The sequence below is a fragment of the Propithecus coquereli genome, unplaced genomic scaffold (assembly GCF_000956105.1).
Source record: "Propithecus coquereli isolate 6110/MARCELLA unplaced genomic scaffold, Pcoq_1.0 Scaffold89, whole genome shotgun sequence".
Taxonomy (NCBI): Eukaryota; Metazoa; Chordata; class Mammalia; order Primates; family Indriidae; genus Propithecus; species Propithecus coquereli.
In genome coordinates, this window is record NW_012155173.1 from 284,005 (window position 1) to 296,834 (window position 12,830).

The window sequence follows — 12,830 nt, forward strand, 5'->3', positions numbered from 1 at the left end:
TTTGGGTTCCAGAGCCTGCATTCTTAGCTCCTACATTACATTCTGTTTTATGATGTGAGCTCCTCATCACCCTCTATACTCATTTTACAGAGGAAGAAACTAAAGCAGACAATTGTCTAACCATTCGCACAAAAATCTATCTGCTAGTCAGTGCGCCAGCCAGCGTTAGAAGTGAGATTCTCAAGTCCCAGTCCAGTGCTCTCTCACCAGACCACCCTGCTGCCTCCAAGGCCACCTGAGCAGACATAATCTCCACCCTCTGCCTCCCCCCTTCAACACACACACACACACACACACACACACACACACACACACACACACAGCAGGCACCCAGACATTTTTGTGGCCAGGATGGCTACGGCCTCCTTTGAAAAGCAGCCAGCTTTGCCCTCCACCAAATAACTTTGTTTTATTTATAGTCTCCTGCTCAGAGCTTTTGAACTGGCTGCTCATTCCAGCGAAGATCTTGATAACAACTGTTCCTTGGAGAGGGTTCATAGGAAACAAGGTGAATAAACACCACAGAGCCCCTGCCTGTCTAGCAGAGCTTTGCTCCTGGGGATGTTTATAAGTCAGCACCGGTGTCTGCGCGCAAAAGACTTTGAATTCAAAATGGCAGTTTGGACATTTTTCACTTTTTTTTTGTTTTAATTCAAAAAAGTTTACCCTTTGCCTTCAATAACCTCAGGGCAGAGGCAAAAGAGAGAAATTATCTTTATCCAGTCTTTTCTACTACTTATCTTTTTGCTTTCTTTGCTCCCTGTCTAGCTGGGGACCTGGATGTTCAGGACCTAGGACCAGTTACTGTAGTGACTACGTGGTAGGTGTTGGGAGGAGAGACACTCCATGAATTTCTAAGAGCTAAAATGGCACTTCAGAACAGAAAATAGCAAAAAAAAAAAAAAAAAAAAAAGAAAAGAAAAGAAAAAAAGAAGGGAAAGTAAGGAAGAAAAGAAAGTCCTAATATCAAAAATAACCCATGACTATGTCACACATATCTGGAATATTATTCAGGTGCTCACCAGTTGCTAGTTATGTGACCTTTGGGAATGTGCCTCAGTTTCCTTTTTTTAAAACGGAGGATAAACTCACAGGAGTATTGTGAGGATTGGCACTAATCATGTACGAGAAATACAGTGTCAGATTCAGAGAGGGCCCTCACTCACCCACTCATTAAAGGGTAGCTAATGGTAGCTGTCATTATGGCTTCCTTTGCGATACCTCCAGGCCTACAGGCTATGAAATTGGGGTGTTCATGAAAGTGAGCCCAAGGGGGGGGTAGGGGTGGGTAGCAGGATGGTGATCTTAGCTCTCAAATACTTTCCTTTGTGTCGAGTTAATATCTCTATCAGGAACTGTTGTGGTAACATGAGGTTTCTGTATTGGAGTTCCCAAAATGGCTGACAAAGGGGGGCAGGGGTCCTCAAGGTGGGGCAAGCTGAGCCATCGTATAAGTCCTATGAAGCCCCCAGGTGGCTTTCGCGTGGCCATGTGGGGTCTCCTTAAAGGTCCAAGGGGAGAAGAAAGGGCCTTCGTCAAGGATCATATGGGGACGTGGGTGGTGTGATGAAGAGGGTCCATAAATAACTTACTGGAAGGGAGGGATTTTTCAAAGGGAAAACGTGTTTTCGTCGAGGCCTGAATGGGAGACAAATTATCTCTATATGAGAGCTACTGGATGGGAGGACTCCACAGGGGAGGAATGGTTGAAGGTGTCCTCCGCTTGAAGGTCTTCATGATAGGGTTAAGGTCTCTTCAGGGGGCTGGTAGGTGGAGGTTTCCCCGGGAGAACAGTGGGTGGAGGTGTGTAAGGGCCTGCACCGGGAAGCTGAGCTTCTGGGAGAACTCACTCCGGGACACGGGCGGGGAAAGCGCGGTTCCCGGACCCCGGCGGCCCCGCCTCTCACCAGAGGACTACATTTCCCAGCAGCGCCCGCGAGCGGCGGCGGCGGCGGCGGCGGCGGCGGCGGCGCGCGCGGGCGGGAGGGGGCGGCAGTGTGAGAGGTGGAGGGGGCGGCGAGCGCCGGGGACGCGCGCCGGCGACCATGGCGTTCGCCGGGCTCGAGCGAGTACTTTAACCCCTGGAGGCGGCGGCGGCGGCGGCGGCGAGGGAGCGAGCCTCGAACGGGCGGGCCCCAGCCTGAGGGAAGGGAGGAAGGGGCGGGGAGAGCGCCAGAGGGAGGCCGGTCGGCGGCGGGCGGGCGGGCAGCGCAGCGCCAAGCGGGGCCCGCGGGCCCATGAGGAGGCCCGGGGACCATGGGCTCCAGGATCAAGTGAGTGCGGCCGGGCCGGGCGGAGCCGGGCCGGGCGCGGGGTGGCGAGGCCGGGCAAGGGCTGCAGGCCGCGGGCCGCGCGGGGGACTTGTTGCCGGGACCAGAGGGGCGCCCCGCGTGCCGGCGTCACGCGGGGAGGGGGACGGTTGCCATGGCGATCCAGGGAGGCGCGGGGGCGGGGAGCCCGCGGGGTGGAGGGGATCGGTGGTCAGGTGTCCCCTTCTCACCTGAGGGTGGGAACAGCTGAGATTACAAGGTGCCTCCCCCCCCCACTCGGGTTTACAGAGAGCCCCTGAAAATGGTCATGTAACTGCTGGGAGGGGGAGTGGGAAATCTCTGGAAGCAACTCCCCAAACGGGTGTGTTTGGGGCGCCCCTGAGAGTTGGCAGGTCCTGAGAGGTTGCAGTCTGGCTGCTTGAGGCCTGCGGCCCCCACAGAAGTCGCGTGAGGTTCTTACAGGGAGGGGCCACTCATGGATTTAAGGTCTGGATGGCCTGGGGAGGAAGGCCCTTCTCCCTTCTCCTATTTCTCCCTCTTATCTGTGAAAGTCTCCACACAGCAAGGGCCAAAGGCTATGAAGGAAGATGCCTCTGTGTTGTAACTGAGCACCTGATGTTGATAATGGTCAGAAAGGCTTTGTAATCCAATCTGGCAGATTTCCTCACTCATTCATTCACCTGGAGTCCCCTGTGGGGAGTTAGTTTTCCGGGCAAATTGTTGATACATCTAACTTCAGAAGCCATTGAAACATTGTTGCCTTAATTCTAGACAGAGAAGTTGACTTTGCGAAGTGCAACTTCTATGCAGTCCAATTTGGGTGTGTTGCTTTGAGCTCTATCTCCCCTCTCTGCCAGGTCCTCTTGTGGCCTCTCCCTTCCTCAGCCCCAGAACAGGAGATGCTTTATCTCTAATTACTAACAAATGTTCACTTTTTCCCTATGACTAATAGAATCGTTTAAGGGCATTAAAAAACAAAGTTGACAACATTGGCTGTTCCGCAAAAGAATTTTCGTAGAACATTTTTAACCCCCTTACAGGAAAGTCTGTGGAATGTGTTTATTTCAGCATTTTGAGAATTGTGCTGGGGAAGTTTGAAGGGGGAAGGGCCATAAGGGTGAAATCTAATAATTATTTAAACATTGCATCTCATGTCCAGATTATGCCCATGCAGTGTGACCCTTGCCCAGCCTTGCAGTCCCCTGAGTGGTTAGGCTTCCCATGTACACAACGTGTCTAATATGTGCCGCAGCAGACTTGAGACATCTGTTAAATGAAACCGGAAAAGTTTGCTTATGATGATGAAAATGGAAGAGTTGGATGAGCACTCTGTTAATTCTTTATTTTTGTGGAAATGAGAAAAAAAAGTTAAAAGCATGCTCCAAACAAGAGCTTGAGAGGCTTGGGAGGTAAAAAGATGTAGTTTGTGAAGCATTGGGATTAAAGAGGCACTCCAAGTTTAGCTCCTGCTTCCAAATAAGAGTTGTAAACTTGGATTTCAATAGCACTTAGGAACACTTTCCAAAAGCCACCTTAGAGTCGCAGAGTATGCATGAGGACACTTACCCTTCTTGTTACAGAAAAGTTCAGAAACTTGCCTGACAGGAGGCAGTGTCAGAACCAGCAATAAAATCCAACAAGTAGGAGTTCTGATGATTAGCTGTCCAGTCTCTTTTGCTCTTGAAGGTAGCAGGTTGACAAATATATTTCTTAAGTGTTTTGTGGAACCCATCACTGTAATTCTGAGCACTTGGGCAAGGGAATTTACTAAGGCATGAAATTGTATTAAGCGTGAAATTAGTATGAAGAATAGCCTTATTGATCTTGAAACTAGACTGCTCTGTGATAAAAACTTAGGCTTGGGAAGTATGTTAGCTTGTGAAACTGAAAGAAAATGTGAAGAGAGAAGTTAAGAAGAGTAGTTGTGATTTATAGTTACTGTTGATTATGCAACTTCTGCCTGCAGCTAGGAAGGGTGATGGACAGGTTGAGAGGAAATGGTCCTCTTAGGTGCTGCCCTCGATGTTGGAGAAAACAGAGCTTTGGTTACTACTGGCCATTCCGTCCTGGCAGGGCAGAACAGACTTTAACTCAAGGTGTTCACCTGGCTGAGGTGAAATCTAAGTGTGCAGGCTCCATTGTGTAAGACAGTCTTGGGGGTGGGGGCTCCCTGTGTTTTTTCTTGCTTATCTCTGATGTGGCTGAGTCTGAAGGATAGTGTGGAATCAGATTTAGGTTCAAATTCCAGCTCTTTTTCATGCTAACTATGAAACTTTGCACAGACAATCTCTTTCAACCTTAGTTTCCCTGAGGGCAAAATGGTGAGGACTATGTCTAGGTTGGTCCTTAGGAGCAATAAACACAGCATAAACGTGGGTGCCAGGCCCACATTTAAACTCTGTTATTAGGGTTTTTTTCCCACCTTCTCTATCAAAAGACTATGAACATCTGTATTTTATACTAGAAATATGAGAGAAAGGTATGTTTCAGGTAATGGAGAAAGTTTTAATGATCAAGGAATTAGATTGATAGCATGCAGAGCAGGACTTAACATTGTCTCATTATTAAAAAATAAAAGTTGATTAAAAACAATATGTGTAATTATGAAACTGGTGTCTTTTGTATGATCAGTGGTAAAGCAAGTGTGTTGCTAGGCACAGATGTTGAGATTTAGTTCTTGATCGGACTTCCCTTTCAAGCTAAGCCTGGTTGAGCACAATATGTCAGGCACCATGGTGATGGTTGATGTAAACCATTTCATCAAAACCTCACAACTGTCCAGTGGTGTAGATGCTATTTATTAGCCACTATTTTTCAAATGAGAGAATGGGAGTTGATAGGCCTGAGATGTTTGCCTTGATGCCACTTCCCCATCGCTACACCCCCAAGGCGAGGCCAAGTGCTCCTCGTCCATGTGTCTGTGGCCGCTTATGATTAGCACGGTCATAATACTAAATCTAGTTCCTTGTCTGTCTGCCATACTAAGTTGGACATAAACTTCTTGAGAGCAGAGACTCTCTCATTTGTCTTTGAGTTCCCTGTGTCAACCTCAATGCTTGGCACATGGTTGTTTAAGAAATCTGTTAGAATCTGAATTAAGATCCTAAGACTGAGTTGCCTATACATGGACTTAAAAGAACAATGTGTTATTTGAACCCTTGAGGAGAAAGAGTTTTTATATTTTATAAGTTTTTAAGCCAAATTGCACTGATCTAGGCAGACCTTTTCTTTCACTAAAGAGTATTTAGTTCATGTTCATTTTAATAAAGGAACATTGTCTTGCCTCAAAGCAAACATCTAATTGACAAAGGAAAGAGAAGGTCTCAGTATGCAGGTAGCACCCTGGAAACCTAACCTTAAACCTGAGCAGACATTTATATAGAGGAATAAAAGGACCAGTAGTAACTGACAATCTTCGACAGGTACGTTTAAATCTTATTTAGTGTTTGAGTGATCCCAGTGGAGTGGAATGTGGTTAATATGAAACAATTTAACTGATAATGCAGACACACAGCAGGAAACTGTGTGGCAGTTTAATATTGCTTGTGGTGACATCCTAGAAATTGCTTCCAGGCACCAAATGCAGGAAGTGGGTTGTAAGTAATCGAAGGAAGTATTCTGAGTGAGTTTGAAGAAACTTGACATTTATGGACTCAGAGAAAGCATACTCTAAGATTCGAAGGCAGAGGGACAGGACAGGGCAACTGATTTGGCTTTGTGATGATGTTTATTCTGCGTTAGCCTGTATACCTGTCTTCTGTCCCTGTCAAACTGTGACCTCTTTGAGGTTGGTGACCAAGAAATTTATCCATTTGTTCATTAATCACCTAATATATAACTAAGAAGAATGTCAAACACATATTAGACACTTAATAAATGTTAGCCATTATTACTATTATCATCATAATTAGTAGTAGCAGCGTGCCTGGCAGTGTGCTAAGTACTAGGGACAGAAAGATGAAAAAATTTTTCTTTGCTTTAATGCTTTCTAAAGTAGTAGAAATAAATGTAAAACAAAAACAACCCCCATCTGCTTCTCTCCCCACCAAAAAGCCCAGGTATAATACAATAAGATAATCGCTATGATGGAGATGCAGTCAGTGATGAAGTGAGGGAGAATGAAGTGAGTAAGTGAGGGAGAGACTGTCTTGGGGCAGGGGTGTCAAGAAAGGAGGGCTTCACCAAGGAGATGTTTTAGCTGAGAGATGAGTAAGGGTGTGGAAGGGGTAGGGGTGGTGACAGAGGGAGTAGAGGCGGTGGTGATGGTGGCAATGGTAGTATCAATAGAGGATGCAGCATGTGTGAGAACATGGCATATTAGGGAGATAAATTGCTGTATTAGGTACTTAAATGCCAACATGTTAGACATTGGGAATTATAAAGGTGAACAATTTGGATCCATTCCTATTCTCACGGTGCTTACAGTCTGGTGGACCTGCCAGATAAAAAGGCAGGTAAATTAGTGTAAAGCTATGTGGATGTGCTATAAAGGAAGCAAACCAGATGCTGAGAGAATTAATGGGAATGGCTGTTCTATTTTAGATGGAGTGGCGAGGGAAGGCCTCACTGTGGGGATGACATTTGAGCTGAGACTTAAAGGATGAGGAGGTATTAGTCATGGAGAGAGACTAGGCAAGACTTTTTATTCCAGGCAAAGGGTGGAGCATACACAAAGTCCTCAAGGCAAGAAAATCCTAGACATATTTCAGGAACTGACAAAAAGCTGGTAGTTTTGAGTAGTGGCTGATGGCAGAGAGGCTTGATGAGAGGTTAGAGACTAAGCCTGAGCAGGGAGGTCATGGTAATCTGAAAACTGCTTATTAAGATATGATTCATGTACTATAAAATTTACTCTCTTAAAGCATACAATTAAATGGTTTTTTAGTATATGCACAAAAGTATAATTGATCACCACTATCTAATTCCAGAATGTTTTCATCACCCCAGAAAGAAATCCCATACCTGTTAGTAAGTAGTAGTAATCATTCGCCATTTTCCCAAACCCTTCAGCCCTAGGCAATCACTAATCTATTTTTAGTTGCTATAGATTTGTCTATTCTGGGCATTTCATATAAATGGAATCATACAGTATATAACTCTTTGTGTCTGCCTTCTTTCACTTAGCATAATGATTTCAAGATTTACCCATGTTGAGGGCATGTATGAGTGTTTCATTACTTTTTATTGCTGAATAATATTTTATGGTATGGATATACCACATTTTACTCATCTGTTTATCAGTTGTTAGGTAGTTGAGTTGTTTCCACTTTTTTGCTATTATGAATAATGTTGCTATGAACATTTTGTATGGATCTCATGTTTTCATTTCTCTTGGGTGTATACCTAGGAGTGGAATTGCTGGGTCATATGGTAACTCTTTTTAACATTTTGAGGAACTGTTAAAAATTGTTTTCCAAAGCACCTGTACCACTTTACACAAAGTGGTTTTGATTTAGCCCAAATGAGTTGTATAGAAAACAGAAGATCAGCATGGACAGAGATAGGTTTCTCAGAAGAGGTTGGGGGTTGGGAATTGAACTGAAAGAAAGGGGAGATTTGGAGAAGGGAGGAGGGATTCCCAAAGGAAGAATGGTGGAAGTTATATGGCTTGAAAGTGAGAATTAAACCCATCTTATTGTTTCTAGGTATAGAGAAGCAGCCTTGGCTTCTTATGATAACTCTCCAGTCTTTTTTTGTACTGTTCTTTAATGGATCCCATTACCAAAATGTATCACGGACTTGCTGCTTCTTGAGGCCTGCTGTAGAGCACAGTTGACATATCTCTCTGCTTTGTGATGAGACTAGGAGTTGAAATGTGACTTCCTCTCCAGGCCTTCTCCCTCTAATGCCTCATCTCCTCTTCCTTCTCCCTGCCACAATGCTCCCCTCCCAGTCCCCAAGGGAGACTGTAGAAAGACTTGGGGCCTTGGAATGAAAGTCTCCTTGGAGTCTGAACTTTCCCCTATTAGTGCTCAGAGTTAGCCACTTAGAGCTAGAGCCAAATGTATTGGTGCTACTCCCATCTTTCTGCTCTTAGCCATTGCAGTCAACTTGGAGGGGGTTGTCTGACAGACAGGAAGGTTGAAATAGGGAAGGTATAGCCTGGAGTGTTCTAGGAAAATGTTTGCATTCAACTATCTGTGTAAGTTCCTGGCTGGAGTTCTGGTTGTAGTTGGAAAGGTTCAGCCTTTTTCCTGGCCCTAGGGGGTACTAATCTCTGGGTTTGCAATATCCTTTTTGTTTAAAAGGGCTTTGTTAGGACATGGAAAGATAAACAAGGAAGAAAAATAAACAGAAGAAAAAAAACAAAGTCAATCCCTTCTACTTTTATTGGAATCCATACTCAATTCTTTCCAAGTATTTAGAACTTGAAAAGGAGCCAAATAAAGTAACGGAAGTTCAAAATGTATATATTTCTGTAGAAAAGATAGATGACATTCTAAAAGTTCATTTTTGTAAATTGGTTATGGCATTTAGAGTGTGCTTTTCTTCTAGAGATACTATTATGTACAAATCAGCAACTGTCAAGGGTAAGGACATTCCAGGCAGAGGGAACTGTGTGTGCAAAAGTCATAGGGAGATAAAAGGTATAGCTGAAATACAGGATACGAGGATAAAGATCACAGGAGAGGAAGCTGAAAAAGTAGGCTTGTATCATTGGGACATGATGCCATTGAAGGGTTGAGTTGGGGATGTAATATGATCGGATTTCGGTTTTTAGGTATATTACTCTGGCAGCAGTAGTTTAGAGCAGTGATATTCCTTGCTTGTGCAAAATGATCCACTGGAATATGAGAAGAATATATTAGAACTTATATTAACCTTCAAAATTTGTTTCAGTATTCTCTAATGTAAGTATTAGTATAATAAGGCATTATTTTAATTTATAAATAAATATACACATATTAGATGTATGCTCAACTTTTTACTGGTAGGAAAAATGCATGAAAAAAAAAATGGGAGGACCTGAATCGTGGAACTATGTAACAGTTTGTACTGTAGGAGTTCAAGCCTGAAGTAAGGATTTTGCAGTGGAAAGAAAAGATATGGATTTGAGAGAGATTCTAGGTAGAATTGACAAGACTTGGTGACAAATTACATGCAAAAGGAAAGAGAAGAATCGAAGATGACTTATCAGGGTTAGCAAAGTTGTATTATAAATGGGGTGTTTGTAAGGTGAGGACTGGTTATATAATGTGTTAGCTTTTCTGAGGAAAAGTGAAAAGTTATGATTGGGGGAAGGCATTTTAGTCTGCATTGAGAAAGGAAGGAATCTTTAAGGTCCCCATAGTGAATGTGTGTGCTTTGTTGGATAAGTTGAGACTTAAAGTGGGCTGAACCAAGTTGCTGAAGGGAAATCTGTCCATGGTAGATTTAGGGAGAGGGAGGGAAAAACACCTTTTGAACTCGCTTTAGCCACAGGAAAGGCTTCAGGGATGTTGCATTGACCTAGCCTAGGCTGTATGAATAAGTGGAAGGAAGGAAACCAATCTAGAGAAGATGCTGTTTGACTCCAAGGAAACAGTTCTTACATTCTAGGGTGTGAAAGGGGCTAGGGAGATGTGGGTATTCAAGTTTTATGTCCCCAAAACTGCACACAGTCCCCCTCTGAGTTCTAAATTTCTGAGCCTCAGTCGTTTTTTTCTTATTTATAAAAGGAAGCTAATAAATTTACCTATATGGTTGTTGTGAGGATTAAAAGAGATCTTGTGTCTAGCCCTTAACAGAGATACGACTGTTTAGTAAATGGCAGCTATCATTAATATTGCCCGGAGAGGACGAAACTCACAGTTGTTTGAACAACCTAGAATTTTAAAAGAAAAAGTCAAAACAAAGCAAGTGTGTTCCTTTTCATAGTGGTGTAGTTTAATTGTTGTTTTTAAAAAACAAAGTATTTGCTTCCTTTTGGTGAGAATGTAAGTATGACGTGTAGTATATTTCACTGAATTTATCTGACGGATGGGGATCCTGATATATACAAAGCACTATTCCTCTTGCTAGTTGGGGAGAAAGGAAGCCTATCTATAGTCTGCTAAGAGAGAAAAGATGAACATGCAACTAATTAGAATTATAACATTTAAGTACATTTTGTGCCCCCTCACAAATCATAAATCTCATAAATCATGTTGGAAATTATTTGGTTTTATAAAGGATTTACACAAATAATTTATATTTATCTCTGTTTAGCTGGTACCACTGCTCAGTCTTTTTAACATAATTTTTCATTTTTTAAACTTTTTTATTTTGGAAAGTTTTAAACATCTATAAAAGTTAGAATGGTATAATGAGCCCCCAAATTCCCATCAACCAGTTTCAACACTTATTAATTTATGACTTACCTAGTTTCATTTATAGGTAACTGACCGTAACTCCCTTCCTCCTTTTCCAGTCCTGGATTATTTTGAAGCAAATCCCAGATGTCATATCATTCTTAAATACTTCCATATGTGTTTCTGAAACAGAGATATTCTTTTTAAAAAACACAGCAACAACATCATAACATCTACAAAATTAACAAAAATTCCTTAATATTATCTAATGTCCAGTTAGTGTCCAAAGTTTTTTAGTTATATCAATTTTTTTTTTTAAACAGTAGATGTGTTTGAATCAACTAAGGTCATACATTTCAATTGCTTGATATGTATTTCATGTGTCTTTTTGCCCCTCTGTGTAATTTGTTTTTTTGAATATGTGGGTTATTTGTCCTATATAGTTTCCATTGTATCCTATGGTTTGTTTAATGTGTTCTTCTGTCCCCTTTATTTCCTATACATTGGTAGTCAGATTAAGTGACTTGATCAGATTCAGGTTCATTTTCTTGGCAGGAATACTTAAAAAGTGGTGATGGGTACTTCCATTAGGAGGCACGTTATATCTGGTTATTTCTTTTTAATCCATTAATTTGTTAGGGGTTGTAAAATGGTAATATTTTGTTTCTATCATTTCTTGTTCATATTAGCTGGAATACTGTAGAAAGAAAAACTTCCCCATATTGATCATTTGATTACCCTGAGGTATAGTTCATATAGGTAAGGGAGTATTAATGCTTGAATCCCTTTATTAGTTTTTCAAACAGTTTCCTAGCATTTTCCAAAGGTGACTGACTGGGCGTGGGGGGTGGGTGGGGAGTGTCACTTTAAAAGCATATATTTAAAACTATTTGCTGTATTTCTATCTAGTGTAGTTATTATCCTCATTGATGTTTAGTTTGTCCTATCTTTGTCCAGTGGGTACTTCTTCGAATGAACTCTAAAGTCCTTTTCTTTTTTTTGAGATGGTGTCTTGCTGTGTTGCCCGGGCTGGTCTCCAACTTTTGGCTTCAAGCCATCCTTCTACCTCAGCCTCCAGAGTTGCTGGGATTACAGGCATGCACCACCACACCCAGCTGCTCTGAAGTCCTTCTGACAGGATCCCAACAGTTTCTAATAGAATAGCTCCCTTGCCATTTGGTACAACAAGAGGTTCCAGGCTCATTGTCTGTGTTTCCTGCTCCAGACCTATATTCTACTGTTTCTCTGAGGAGTCCTGGTTCCTTTTGGTGGGAAATAATATTAGAGATTACAGCCTGGGTTTTAGGACTTTTGGTGGTTGGGGAGGGAGGTTTGCTACCAGAACAGTCATAATTCCTAGGCTTCTCCAGGGGTCACAATTAGGAAATTGCGTGTGTATACGTATGTGTATTTTTAAAGGAAAATTGCATTGTATGTTCATATTGCTATTTCCATTTCCAGACTATAGCAATTTTATTTAACCTCATCATCCTTACATCTGAATATCCCACATCAATACCAAAAGTCTTGGTTTCCAACAGCACCAGGATAATTACTCTTTTTCTTTATCCCACACAATAAATACCCAGACAACTCAACAGCAGTACCGACATTACCACCAACAACGGGATCACTGAAAACAGTTATGTTTTCGTTTTTAAAATTTGGCAATTCTTTTTGTCCTTAGGATATATCTCATGAGGAATGTATAGTCTAATTACTGTTTTAAAACCAGGAGAAATAGTTTTTCTCTGTGGTTATGTCACCAACTCAATACATAAGTTTAAAAATTTTTTTTCTTTCACTCTTTTGGGATTGCCTTTTAAATGTAATTTAATTCTGTTTTATAATTACGTAAAGTATTTATATTGTTTCAAAGCCAAATCTACAAATGTATTCATAAAAGTCTAGCTTCTGTCCCTTCCTATCACTTTGTTCCTTCCCTGTCCATAAGTAACTAGTTGTTTGTTTTTAGATTTTCATTTGTTCTTCCATTAAAAAAAAAGCATATATAATACATAAGTATGTTCACACCCCCAGGCCCTTCAGATAAGTGGTAGCATTCTATGTGTACTTTTCTCCCCTTGACTTTTCTCATTTTATAATATATGCTGTAAAGAGATCACACCTGGCCAGGCGCGGTGGCTCACGCCTGTAATCCTAGCTCTCTGGGAGGCCGAGGCAGGCGGATTGTTTGAGCCCAGGAGTTCGAAACCAGCCTGAGCAAGAGCGAGACCCCGTCTCTACTAAAATTAGAAAGAAATTAATTGGACAACTAAAAATATATAGA

The 12,830-nt window shown here is 42.1% G+C and overlaps 1 protein-coding gene across 1 annotated transcript in view; it reads left to right on the forward strand.

Moving 5' to 3' along the window:
• Positions 1-2,218: 2,218 nt before the first annotated feature.
• The window catches only part of DENND1A (DENN/MADD domain containing 1A), a 567,888-nt gene continuing 557,276 nt past the window's right edge, over positions 2,219-12,830 (forward strand). The window contains exon 1 of the mRNA XM_012664446.1: positions 2,219-2,273. Coding sequence (XP_012519900.1) covers positions 2,257-2,273 — 17 coding nt within the window. The 5' untranslated portion in view covers positions 2,219-2,256. The remainder of the gene's footprint in view (positions 2,274-12,830) is intronic.